Here is a 14,580-nt window from a genome sequence, read left to right on the forward strand (position 1 = left end):
TTTTGAGGCCGTTTTTGTTGGGCCTTTGTACATACATTCCATAATATATAAAATTTCCCTTTCTGGCAATATCGAGTCTCTACTTTTTTAGTATTTTTTCATAATTTCTATTCTTGCAAATGCCTTAGCATAGAATCAAATGTAGTAATAAGTCGTTCATTTTTCAGAGGTCCGAACAACTTTATTTTATCGAGGCTTTAAAAACTCGGTGTGACCGAAAGTTTTCCCAAGATGCTTAAGTGATTTTAGACGACGCTTTTGTCGAGGGTAACCTTTTAGCGAGTTGTTAATTTTATAAAGGCCTTATGTTCTGATTACAAGCTTCGGACGTCTCCGAGCCATTTTTTAGGATGGCCATAGACTTTTGTGTTTAAGCACTACCTGATAGGTTTTGTGCCTTCGGGATTTGGTAGCATGAGTTGCCCGAACCTTTTTTTCAGACGACAATCCCCGAGTAGGGGTAGACCTTGGGCTCATTAGTCCCCGAATAGGGGTATCCCTTGGGCTCGATAGTCCCCGAATTGGGGTAGCCCATGGGCCCTTAGGATGTGTGTTCTAAGTGGCAAAAATGCGTAACAGTAAGGTGGAAACTTTCTTTCATTTCTGTTTGTAAAGTACATGATCGAAAGCGTGTAAAAGCTTGTATCATGGCTAAAGTGGCTTATGTGGGCACAGTTCACTTGACTGTTTGTCCCTTACAATAAATTCTAACCACCGAGCCTAAGTTATTCAAGTACCAAGTTTCATTCTTTCCTTGCTAAGAACCTTAACCAGAGGGTGATGGCCCCCAGTATTCGAGGTCGATCTTGAGAGGGCTCGGATACTATTAATGCACCCATTTACTCTATTTTAAGACCGGCCTTTGAATCTAAGTTAGTATAATTTACTGTTGCCTCGTTAAAAATCTTGCCGAAAAATCCATTTAGGACAAAATCGGTGCAAGGGAAAAAGAGTGCAATGCGTGCTTTCATACCTAATAGTCACATTCTCCCTTGGCCGTTTCCTGCAAGTGTTAGTTCGATTCATAATATTATAAAAAAGTAAACGAGATCGTACCTTAGCAGTAATACCGCTTTAAGTATGTCATGTTCCAGTTGTTCGGTAGTTGTGCATCGTTTCCTGCTTCAAGTTTGTACGAACCTTTGCCAGTAATTCCGACGACTCGATATGGTCCTTCCCAATTCAATCCCAGCTTCCCCTTGTTCGGGTTTTGGGTGTGTAGTGTTACTTTTCTTAACACCAAGTCTCTGATCTTGAAGTGTCGAAGGTTGGCTCTTCGGTTATAATATCTTTCTATCTGTTGTTTCTGAGCGGCCAACCGGACTAGGGCGGCCTCACGCCTTTCATCCAATAGTTCCAGGTTGTTCTCATGACCTCACCATTCGATTCTTCGATCGCATATCGGAATCTGAGGCTCGGCACCGTAGACCAATAAAAATGGGGTGGCCCTGGTACTATACTTCGAAGTTGTACGGTATGCCCACAAGACTTCGGGCAGAATTTCCTTCCATTTCCCTTTGGTATCGATAAACCTCTTTTTCAGGTTTTGAAGTATGATCTTGTTTGTAGATTCTGCTTGTCCGTTTCCGCTAGGTTGATAGGGTGTCGATAGTATCATTTTAATCTTGTGGTCTTCAAAAAACTTGTTTACCTTGCTGCCGATGAATTGCTTCCCATTATCACACACGATCTCGGTTGCTATCCCGAACCGGCATATTATGTGGTCCCAAATGAAGCCAATGACTTCCTTTTCCCGTACTTTCTCAAATGCTTGAGCTTCGACCCATTTAGAAAAATAATCGGTCATAAACAATATGAATTGAGCCTTACCAGGTGCCCATGGCAGGGGACCGATGATGCCCATTTCCCATTTCATGAACGGCCATGGGGATAAGACTGAATAGAGTAGCTCTCCGGGTTGATAGATCATCGATGCGTGTCTCTGACAGCCGTCGCATCTTCGTACAAAGTCCTTTGAATCTTTCTCCATGTCAATCCAGTAATAGCCACCTCTGATTAATTTCTGAACCAAAGATTCTGCCCCCTGAATGGTTTTTGCAAGTGCCTTCGTGAACTTCTCTTAAGACATACTCGCTATCTCCCAGCCCCAAGAATATCGCGAGCGGGTCATCGAATTTTCTTCTGAACAGAGTCCCTTCGGACAGGCTAAACCCGACTGCCTTCGTGCACAGCGCTCTTGATTCTTTAGGATCCGAGGGCAACTTCCTAGTTTTCAAATAATCTATGTATTTGTTCCTCCAATCCCAAGTTAAACTTGTCAATTTTACTTCGGCATGGCCTTCTTCTACCACCGACTTCATGAGATGTACGATTGTTCTCGAACTAAATTCATTATCATCAATCGATGACCCCAAGTTAGCAAGAGAATTGGCCTCGCTATTTTGATCTCGGGGCACGTGTTGTAGGGTCCATTCCTTGAATTGATGCAGCGTTACCTGCAACTTGTCCAAATACCTTCGCATTCGTTCCTCTTTTACTTCGAATGTCCCATTGAATCGATTTACCATAAGGAGGGAATCACACTTAGCTTCGACCACCTCGGCCCCAAGATTTTTAGCCAACTCGATACCTACAATCATGGTCTCATACTCGGCCTCGTTGTTAGTCAATTTTATAGTTCTAATAGATTGCCTAACTACATTATCCGTAGGTGGCTTTAGCATGATGCCGAGCCCGGACCCCTTTGCGTTCGAAGCACCGTCCGTAAAGAGGGTCCAAAATCCCTAGGTAACCCCCGAGGTTAACAATAGTTCCCATTTGACTTCGGGTATTAAGGCTAGCATAAAGTCGGCTACAAAGTCTGCCAAAATTTGTGATTTGATGGCGGATCGGGACCGATACTCGATATCGTACCCACTAATTTTGAATGCCTATTTGGCCAACCGGCCCGAGATCTTGGGATTGTGCATGATGTTTCTCAGTGGGTAAGAGGTCACGACATATATGGGGTGACATTGAATGTATAGTTTTAACTTTCTAGAGGCGCTTAGGAAACTAGCACCAATTTTTCCAGGTGAGGATACCTTGTTTCGGCCTCGCCTAGAATTCTACTAACATAGTAAATAGGGAATTGCGTACCTTTCTCTTCACGGACCAAGACTTCACTTACCGCCTCATCGGATACTGACAAGTAAAGGTACAGCTGCCCATCCATCTTCGGAGTATGGAGCAGGGGCGGACTCGAAAGGTACCGCTTGAGTTCTTTCAAGGCTTGTTGGCACTCCGGGGTCCAAGAAAAGTTATTATTCTTCTTCAATAGTGAGAAAAACCGATGGCTTTTGTCTGAGGACCTCGATATGAACCGGCCCAAGGCGGCTATATGCCCGGTTAGCCTCTGAATGGCCTTGACACTGTCCACCACGGTGATGTCTTCTATAGCTTTGATTTTATCGGTATTGATCTCAATCCCTCAGTTGGCACCATGAAACCAAGGAATTTTTCGGATCCAACCTCGAATGCGCATTTTTCTAGGTTCAGCTTCATATTGTAGCTCTTTAATATGTCGAACGTTTCCTGCAAATATTTCAAATGGTTCTCTGCTCGCAGGAACTTGACTAACATGTCGTCAATATAAACCTCCATTGATTTTTCTATTTGTTCTTCGAGCATCTGGTTTACTAGGCGTTGATAAGTAGCTCCGACATTTTTTAACCCGGATGGCATTACATCATAACAATAGGTGCCGAATTTAGTGATAAAAAAAGTATTTTCTTGATCGCCCGGGTCCATCCGGATTTAATTGTACCCAGAATAGGCATCGAGAAAGCTGAGTATCTCGTGCCCGGCCATCACATCGATCATGCGATCAATGTTAGACAAAGAAAAGGAGTCCTTAGGGCATTCCTTGTTCAAATCTTTGTAATCTACGCATATTCTCAATTTATATCCCTTTTTAGGCACTACCACTACGTTAGCTAACCAGTCCGGGTATTTAACTTCCCAAATGGAACCTATTTTAAGGAGTTTAGATACCTCGTCTTTAATGAATGCATGTTTGGCTTCGGACTGAGGCCTCCTCTTCTATTTAACTGAGTGGAACTTCGAATCCAAACTCAACTTATGAGTGGTTATCTCCTGAGGGATCCCTGTTAAATCAAGATGGGACCAAGCAAAACAATCCATGTTAGCCATAAAAAATTCAATGAGTTTTTTCCTGAGCTTGGGAGTTAATCCCGTGCCTAGGTATACCTTTTGATCGGGCAAGTGTTCGATCAATATGACTTATTCCAGCTCCTCGATCATTGATTTGGTGTCATCGGAATCATCAGGGGCGATGAACTATCTAGGGACTCCATAATCATCACCCCCATATGTTCCCACTTCTCCGGTTCGATCGGGGCTGGTATCAGTGATTGCTATTTAGTTTTTCCTTCCTAACCAATTCCGTATTCTTTGATGTCGAGAGCACGGGCACCGGGATCACCTTGTTGACTGCGAACATTTATTTTTTGGCCGGCTGTTCTCCGAATACTGTTTTGATTCCTCCCGGAGTAGGGAATTTTAACGCCTAGTGTAAGGTCGAAGGTACTGCCCTCAAGTTGTGAGCCCACGGTCTTACGAATAGAGAGTTATATCTCATGTCCCCTTCGATCACATAGAACTTTATTTCCTGAATGATCCTGGTGGTGTTCACAGGTAGGGTTATCTCTCCTTTAGTGGTTTCACATTCCATGTTAAACCCGTTCAGACTACTAGCACTATTTGATCTTGTAATCCCAACTGCTCTACGACCCTCGATCTGATGATGTTGGCCGAGCTACCTGGATCAATCAACACACGTTTAACTCGTGATTTGTTTATAAGTACGAAAATTACCAATTCATCGTTATGAGATTGTACGATCCCCTCTGTATCCTCAACGCTGAATGAAATGGTTGCTTCCGAGATAAAATCTCCGGTGAGCTTCTCTCTTATGATCGACACTTTAGTGCGTTTTATCACAGGCCCTTGAGGGACATCGACCCCTCCAATGATCATGTTGATGACGTGTTCCTCTAATTCAGTCTGTTTGTTGGCATCCCTATTTTTGAAGTGGTTTTTGGCTCGATCACTTAGAAATTCTCACAGGTGTCCGTTATTAAATAACCAACAAACTTCTTCTCTCAATTGTCGGCAGTCCTTGGTCCTTTGTCCATGAGTGCCATGATACTTACACATCAAGTTAGGATCTCTTTAGGTAGGATCGGACTGCAATGGTCAAGGCCATTTAGTCTCTATGATGCACCCGATGGCAATTATGATGCTGGCTGCATCGACGTTAAAGTTATACTCTGATAATCTTGGAGCTTCCCATTCCCCCGAGCGGACTGTCAAACCCATTTTTGCTCATCAGGCCTCGGCTATTGGGCCCTCGATTGCTTCTCCTTTCGTTCCTTGTAGAGTTGCGCCTCGACCTGTTTCCCCCTCGATCTGCAATATATTGTTGATACCGATCTCGGACCAGCCTTGATTCATGATCGATGACTCTCTTAGGCATGTCTTCATTTTTTATGGGATAAACGGACTGGGAAGTGGCCCCGAGCTAACCATCCTCGACTCTGATTTTTGACTGCTACTTGTTGTGGACATCGGCCCAAGTTATCGACGGGTGCTCTACCAAATTTTGTTTTAACTACTGCGAAGTCAGGGAGCTTCGGGGGTTAAGTCCTTGAGTGAATGTCTGAATGGCCCAATCATCCGCAACCGTAGGCATATCCATACGTTCCATTTGAAACCTTGACACAAACTCCCTAAGCATCTCGTTGTCGCTTTGCTTAACTTTGAAAAGGTTCAATTTTCTGGTCTCAACCTTGATGGCCCTGGCATGAGCTTTTATAAAAGCATCCGCGAGCATAGCGAACGAATCAATGGAGTTTGGGGCAAGTTATGGTACCATATCATCTCTCTTTTTTACAGAGTTTTCCCAAACTTCTTTAATAACACCGACTCGATTTTGTCGTCTTCCAAGTCGTTACCTTTGATGGTGCATGTGTAATAGGTGACGTGCTCATTTGGATCCGTGGTTCCATTATATTTTGGAATGTCAGGCATATGAAACCTCTTCGGGATTGGTTTCAGTGTCGCGCTCAGAGGGAAAGGATTTTGGACAAATATCTTAGAGTCCGGGACTTTCAATATCGGAGGCGCTCCTGGGATTTGATCAACTCGGGAATTGTATGTCTCTACCTTCTTATCATTTGCCTCAATTTTCTTTTCACCAGATTCCACTCGTTTCATTAATAAATCTAGCATTTTCATCACTTCAGGGCTGACACCGGACTCAGCTTCGCCCGGCCTTTTGGTGATCTGCTCATTTCTTCGGGTTTTTTTCCGGGGCGATTCGGGCTCAACTCTGCTGGGGGCGCGGCTTTGGTTTTGCAGTTGCGCTATCGCCGCCTCCTGAGCATGTAGCATTTCGAAGATCAATCGTAGACTGACCCAGTCGCCTTCGCCTTCGGGTGCTCCCTGAGCCGTTGGTTCGGCTCCTCCACGAACGTTATTTTCGGGGTTAGTAGGAAGGTTGTCGTCGATGGCCACATGTGAGTTAGTATCGACTGGGCCTACAACTGGGACCCCGTTGGGATCAGTAGGAGGCACCTCATTGCTAGGCACCAGATTGTTGTTTTCGCCATAATGGCTAGATCCATCCTCAACGTTCAAGTGAGCGGATTGAGAACTTGACATTTTTAAGCTGAGATGAAATTTAGACCTTAAAGAACAAGTGTAAAATAGAGTGCCTTATGGAGATTTGTATCAAACCATCACTATTATCCTTAGCCCCACGGTGGGCGCCAAACTGTATACCCTTAAAAATGGATAACAATTAAATTTATATGCGATTTTAATGATATGCAGACTTATTTAATACAAGTGATCAATAACGTTAAATAAGTGAATTAAAGACAACCAGTTATGATGTTAGGTCCGAGCTCGAATATGAGCTTAGGTATTGTTCTGCCCTCAATTCGAAACCAATTACTAATGAAGAACTATGAGCAAAATAAGAATTTTGAATAACTTTAGAGGTAGAGAAAACAAGTGTATATTGTCTTGATATGCGTGTTACTATGTGTGTATTGAACAATAAACTTTCCCTTTATGTAGTAGAGGAGTTTTACCCCAAGTACAATTCTAAAAAGGGTAAAAATCTTCTTTTTCGTTAATCACTTATCCGTTGTCGATATGGGCCGAGACCCACGCCGTGATATCTGGTTGGGCGCGGGTATCACGGCCCTTCGTTAGCCATGTACAACCGTTTGGTTATGCCTTCCGAGGTCTTGGAGCCCGAACTGGATTCCGGGGGCGTTGTCTCGATGGCCTCGGTGGTAAGCGCTTCATTCGAGCCTTAGTACGAGAGGTTCTTAGCTTCAATTCTGTTTCCATGTAGTTATGTCCTTGCTTTATTTGCCCCGCCGAAAAATCGGGGTGCTCACTAACCCCGGTTTTACCTGTATACAGTTCTAAATTAATTTTTTGATTCAGTATTTGAAAGTAAGTATTATTAATCTATAATAGCGAGAGTAAAATAAAAGGAGAAACTATTTTTAAATAGAGAGCGTGACTGTGATGATTGACGACCTTATAGATAAAATCGCCTACTACTACATATTGAAAAGGGACTAACCACGGCAATTTGCTTCTTCCTAGATGTAATGACACACTACCATTAGGCTAGTATGAAGTATGTCTTTACAATCGACTGCATATTGGAAACAAGTAATTATTTTTAGATTCAAAAAATCTTCTTTCTTCCCCGGCTTCCTCCTTGTATAGAGAAAATAAATGTACGAGCAATTTGAAAATTTTAGTGCATGATAAAGAAAAGAGAAAAGAATAATGGATACCTAGTCTTAAGAAGCAACAACAACAACAACCCAGTATACTCCCTCCAAGAATTTCCCACCTTGCTCTTGGGGTGACTCGAACTCACAACCTCTTGGTTGGAAGTGGAGGGTACTCACCACTAGAGCAACCCACTTTTGTCAAGAAGGTTTATCATTAAAGTTTACAAGAATCATTCTACTGTAATGTGTTACCAAGATAACTACTCGTTTTCAGAATAATTTTCTCTCTCTTTTTATAAGTAATTGTTTTCAGAGATAGATGGACCGGGGACAACAAAAAAGGAAGAAACGGCTGAGAGTATGATCTGGCAATTAAGTGGTATAATATGAAATTGCATTCTCCTCAGTAATTATTTGCACAGTGTCGAAAAGAATGAATATGCGATACAACTTTTCAAAAAAAAAAAAAAAAAATGGGGGTGGGGGGTGGGGTGATGGAGGATCAGAGAGAGAAGAAAGAAAAGGAAAAACAAAAGATACAAGGAAACCGAAATTAGCCTCTAGAAGGTTTATTAATGTTGAAAATAAATTATTGGAGCGTCGACATAAATCAGAATGGAATTGGATTGTAGTTTAATTGTTTATTGAATTGGAAAATGACATTAAACGTATATAACATGCATTAATGACTGGATGACATGGAGTTATGGAATCCCTGCGAAACATTCAAAAGAGAAATTGACATTAATTATCAGGAGTCGTCTGTCCAAGATTGAATTATACTAAAACGACTTAGCCAAAGCAGGTTGGTGATGATATCTAGATTAGACGCAACAGAGTTGCCAAAACTCACTGCGTCTATAGTTAATTATAGTTTGGACCATGTGTGCGTCTAAACAATATTGACGCATATATAAAAAGTAGAATTCACTCCCCTTTTAAGTCTTGGCTGAGCTAAGAAATTACTAAAGCCAAACTTTTGAGAATTTTATGACAAGATTTAACTATTCATAGGACGAATATATTGAGCTGTTTCCAAAATCTTTTGGTGACAGCGCAGGCTCTATGATAGTAACTCTCTAACTACAAGGTACGTTCTCACTTCTTTCTTCCACAAGAACTCTTCAAACTCTTTTGGAATAATGCAACTCTCACCTACATCTGTTTTTTTACAAAGCAATACAACCAAGATACAGCTCATTTCAATAATACATGAGAAAATTGTAGTATATATTATGGTCTTACTAATCAGTAAAGCTTTTATTAATTATTGGTCAAGATCTCTGACTCTAAAGTTTTATCTGCTCTGAACCATGTTGTAAGCTATCTGTTAATATCAACTACTGCTGAGTTTTGTTAGTATTAATTTACTAGAGGCAACTTAGATAAGCGCGCTTTAGTTGGTACTCATGTTTCAATTCTTGTCATCGTTTTGACTTAAGTTTTTACATGGATAAAGTTGGACACTTGGACTTGGATTTCTTTTGTACGTCGTAATTGAACCACAGATATAGGTTGGACCAACCCAAGTTCAAAGTGGGATATTTTAAATTTTTATTAAGGGTTAAAAGTTGAATATTGTATATGCATGTAGCCAGAGGCGGATTCAAAATTTAAGGCTTATGAGTTCCTACCGTAATTTCAAATTAATATGCAATAATAATTGGGTTCACAATTAGATATTTAGAAATATTTAGTAAATTTTTTAATATAAATACAGGGTCTACCCAAGAGTTACTGGTTCCCGGTAACCCATATACAATGCTCTAAGTCCGCCATGCTAGCTTCGCTTCAAAAAGGAGTTTACCATTTGGAATGATACATGCATGTAACAACGTTTGTGTAAATTACAAGAAAGAAATCAGTATATATCAAAAAATGAGGGTTCATCTGGATAGTGGTACGGAGTTTGATCTTCCCCTAGAAGCATCTCGTTTATCCACCAAACTAGTTATAAAAATGACGTTCTTGTATAGACTATATATAAGATAGGTCGTTGTACTTCCTCTCTAGCTCACTAAATATATACACTTAAGTACAAGAAATGAGATAGAGAGATAAAAGATTGTGGGGGAAATGGCGGAATGGCTGAGAATTATGGTGGTGTTGGCTCTCTTGTGGCCAGTGTTGGTAGAATGCAGAGGCAATATCCGTCATTATAAATTCAATGTAAGTTCATTCTACATATACCAATCAATAGTTTTGCAAATTACATAAGCACAAAAGGTAAAAACTTTCCGAAATAGGGTGCAACTAAGTTTTTACCTTGACAAAATTATACACTAACAATATAAATTTATCATTATAATTTAACATATTATAACAGTTTGTTTGCCTTATTGTTTATATTATTAATTTCAACTAATAAGGACAATTACACGTGTAGTTATTTTTTTTTAAGTGACACAATAGTATAAAAATTATTTATTTATCCTCTTACCAAATCATGAGGGGTTAAGGTTTTCCTAGTCTTGAAAGTATAAAAATGGTACTACTTATTGGAGGTAATACATAAAGTTCGCAGGAACAGATTTCAATGAATATATTGACTTATGAAGCGAAAGATTATCATCAATTTTCATTATTATTAGTTCATTATTTTCCTAGTTTAACCCATATTTACCTGAAATATCTATGGAAAGAAATATGTCAATATAAAGCAGCATGCATGTGCATCTTGATTTTGCGTCAAACACAAAGGTGAATTCTGATGCAAGATTAACTGATGGAATGTCATTTTCCAAAATATTTGGTAATCATGCAAAATGTGGTTCTTCATTTTTTTAAAAAATATTTTCGATTGGGTACATTAATATAAAGTCTAAATTGCGTTTGTAGCGCACAAGCCACTGTCTTGATCATTCTCTTCCTATCCCTATCAACCCCTGTCAAATTCTCTGCATTCCTAAACAAACCCACAAATCAATAAAGTATATATGTGGCAAACATGTCAACAATATAGTAATATTTATCATTTTACAATACTACTTTATCACTTTACAAAATCTCATTTGATTAATTGCTGAAATGGAAAGATTAAAATCTTTCAAAGGATCAGTGATCATCACAAAACTCATAGATTAAATTGAAAATTGATATAGCTAAAGACTGTATGAATTAAAATCTCTTATACTTCTATTTTTCTTTCTCTGGTGTGGAAGTTTGGCTAACAAGCTAAATATACATTTCAAGAAAGGTAACAATACATTTCATAAAAAGACTTAAATTATATAAACTGACAGTATAAAGAAAGTCAAGATATTATAGCAATGCTATTTATCTTATTTTTTAGATTAGTATATATCAAGCTTCACTTTAAACAGTTACCTCCTATATATCGAGGTTGATTTTACTTGATATATAGTATAAAAAAATATTACACAGTGCACCAAAATTAAACTCCGATTGCTGAGATTTTGTAATGCAGGTGGTGATGAAAAATATAACAAGATTATGCTCAACTAAGGCTACTGTGGCTAATGGAAAATTTCCTGGTCCAACTATCTATGCCAGGGAAGATGATACCCTACTTATCAAGGTCGTTAACCAAGTTCATTATAACCTCACCATCCACTGGTTAGTTCTCTATTACAAAACTTTCTATCCTACATTTTTTGTTCTTTTCTTTTTCTATGTGATTTTTTTTTTTATTTTCCTAAAAAAATGATGAACAGGCATGGTGTCAAACAAATAAGGACAGGGTGGGCTGATGGGCCGGCTTACATAACACAATGTCCAATACAGCCAGGGAAAAGCTATGTCTACAATTTTACAGTCACAGATCAGAGAGGAACACTATTTTGGCATGCACACATTCTCTGGCTCAGGGCAACTGTCCATGGTGCTATTGTCATTCTCCCTAAGCTTGTTTTTCCCTACCCATTCCCTAAGCCCCAAAAGGAAATTCTGATCATTTTAGGTAATGTTTTGTCATACCATTTTTTATTTATTGTAAAATGAATAACCTAGTTGAAACATTCTTTGTTTGGAAGTCATTATCCCAATGGTCGGCTACCTATTGTCAGAGCAGCATCACATGTGTATTTGGTGTATAACCTCAACAGTATCTTTCACTAGAATCCCAAATCGACAACTAATTTGGTGGCTCAATTGGCAGGTGAATGGTGGAAGTCAGATGTTGAAGCTGTAATTGATGAAGCAACAAAATTAGGTTTGCCCCCTAATATTTCTGATGCTCACACCATCAATGGCCTTCCTGGTCCTCTCTCAACCTGCTTATCACAAGGTTAAATTCATGTCATTTCCTTTCTAGCATTCTTGAGATTTTGGACTATTGCCTTCTTTTTCTGTTTGTAACATATTTTGGATTAAAGTTATATATATTGCAGTGTAAATTTTTTTAACACTATTAGTAGTTTAACATGTGATAAAAAAAAGTTAGTCATCATATTTACTAGGTCAGCTGCTTATGCTTGTCATACAACTTTATCTGTATTTACTTTATAAGTGACTTGATATATTTTTAGACAAGTTGGTACATAAATGTTTTTTTGTTCAATGATCCACAGGGGGATTCACTTTCCTAGTGGAGCCAGGCAAGAAGTATTTACTGAGAATAGTCAATGCTGCACTGAATGAAGAACTTTTCTTTAAGATTGCTGGCCACAAGCTAACTGTGGTTGAAGTAGATGCTTCCTATGTTAAACCCTTTAAAACTGAGACCATTTTAACAACTCCAGGACAGACTACAAATGTCATTTTATCAGCTGATCTTGAAAGTGGCAAATACTTAATGGTAACATCAGCATACATGGATTCTCCTATCTTAGTGAATAACAGAACTGCTACTGCTACTTTACAATATATAGGCACCAATACTTCTTCCACCACAACAACTTTAACCGTGCCGCCGCCTACAAATGCAACCCCTATTGCAATTAAATTTATGGACTCTCTCAGAAGCTTGAATTCAAGAAAACATCCAGCAAAAGTCCCACTGAAAATTGATCATTCTCTTTTTTTCACCATTAGTCTTGGACTCAACCCTTGTGAATCATGTTACAGAGAATTCCGAATTGTGGCAGCTATCAATAATGTTACATTTGTTATGCCAAGTGTGTCACTACTTAATGCACATTTCTTCAATAAAAGTGGAGTGTTTACTGATGATTTCCCTGGAAATCCAGCATATACATTTGACTACACAGGGATTCCACCAGAAAACCTGAGGACAATGGAAGGGACTAGGCTATATAGACTTGCTTATAATTCTAATGTCCAATTAATAATGCAAGATACAGGATTGTTGAGTCCTGAGAACCATCCAATGCATTTACATGGCTTCAATTTCTTTGTGGTTGGAAGAGGCAGAGGAAATTTTGATCCAAAGGAAGACCCTAATAAGTTCAATCTTGTTGACCCTGTTGAGAGGAACACCATAAATGCCCCTTCTGGTGGTTGGGTTGCTATCAGGTTCACGGCAAATAATCCTGGTAAATTATTCTAGAAATAAAGGCTCTTCGTTATTTAAATTGACAGTATAAAGAACTTTTTCACTATTAGTATATTTTAACCTGTTATAACAAGTTACATGCCTTACGTTTCAAGTTGATGATACCATTTATAGAGAACTGTTACGTATAGTTATCTTTTAAATAACCGAATTATGGGAAAATTATCTTACAGTTAAAAGGTAAAAATTATGTTGTTTGAACTGATTTCAACTTTGTAATCTTTTTATTTCTTTGGGTTGATTTTTATAGGGATTTGGTTTCTCCATTGCCATTTGGAGGTGCACACAACATGGGGACTGAAGATGGCTTTTGTGGTTGATAATGGAAATGGCCCTGAAGAATCTCTTTTACCTCCTCCCATAGATCTTCCAACATGTTAAGATTTCCTATCATTTATGTGTATATATTTTCAGAGTAATCCACTGGTATGAGTTGTTTGAGCAAGCAAAAAGAGCTTCTATGAGTAAACAGTTTGCTTTTCAAGAAGAAAATAGGTTATAATATCATAGGGGACAAGTTTGTATGAAAGTAATTTTATGATAATGTTTTATGAGAAAAGCTGTAAATTATAAATGAGATATGTGTTCACCGTGTTCTTTGCTATTACATTTCTTGCATAATGGCTGGGTCCTTTTTTTTTTCTTTTTTCTTCTTTTGGGGGGACCTAAAATGGGACTTGTAGGAAATAACATAGACTATGTTTCTTCAATTGTTGCGTAACACTAGTGAATATTGTAACTTAAAATAGAACATTTCATTTGTGGTCGAGTGGCTAAATGTGTCAAGAGAAAATGACCATTTATAGCCCCTCAAAATTTTAACAGCCCATGTTTTTTCCCATTGACACAAAAAGTCCCTCCGGTCCAAACAAATTATATTTAATAGTCCGAAATGTCTATTTTATATATTTTTTTTGTATAGTGACAGTCTATTTTGTATATTTTTTGTATAGTGAAAGTCTATTGTATATAAATTGTATAGTGACAATCTATTTAGTATATTTCTTGTATAGTGATAGTATATTTTGTATATTGACAATCTATTTAGTATATTTTTTGTATAGTGACAGTCTATTTTTATATATTTTGTATAGTGACAGTCTATTGGTTATAAATTGTATCGTGCATTTTGCAGTGTATCCCTAGTGTATCATTAATGTATCCCGAGCACTTTTATCTATCTAAGGTGTATAGACTATTGTATCGATGTATAAAAGTGTATATATTATTGCACAATGTATAAAATTTGTATATAAAGTGTATCCCTAATGTATCCCTAATATATCCTTAATGTATCCCCGAGCATTTTTGTGTATCCAAAAT

At 38.6% G+C, this 14,580-nt stretch overlaps 1 protein-coding gene across 1 annotated transcript; it reads left to right on the forward strand.

Moving 5' to 3' along the window:
- The first annotated feature begins 9,774 nt into the window (after positions 1–9,774).
- Positions 9,775–13,834, forward strand: LOC107803358 (laccase-4-like). The gene is made up of 6 exons (XM_016627055.2): positions 9,775–9,953; positions 11,212–11,360; positions 11,459–11,703; positions 11,902–12,030; positions 12,314–13,237; positions 13,508–13,834. Exons 1-6 carry the CDS (start codon positions 9,861–9,863, stop codon positions 13,636–13,638), a joined length of 1,671 nt encoding a protein of 556 aa, XP_016482541.2. The 5' UTR covers positions 9,775–9,860; the 3' UTR covers positions 13,639–13,834.
- The last annotated feature ends 746 nt before the right edge of the window (positions 13,835–14,580 follow it).

This window comes from Nicotiana tabacum, chromosome 22, assembly GCF_000715075.1.
Source record: "Nicotiana tabacum cultivar K326 chromosome 22, ASM71507v2, whole genome shotgun sequence".
In the NCBI taxonomy this organism is placed as follows: domain Eukaryota; kingdom Viridiplantae; phylum Streptophyta; class Magnoliopsida; order Solanales; family Solanaceae; genus Nicotiana; species Nicotiana tabacum.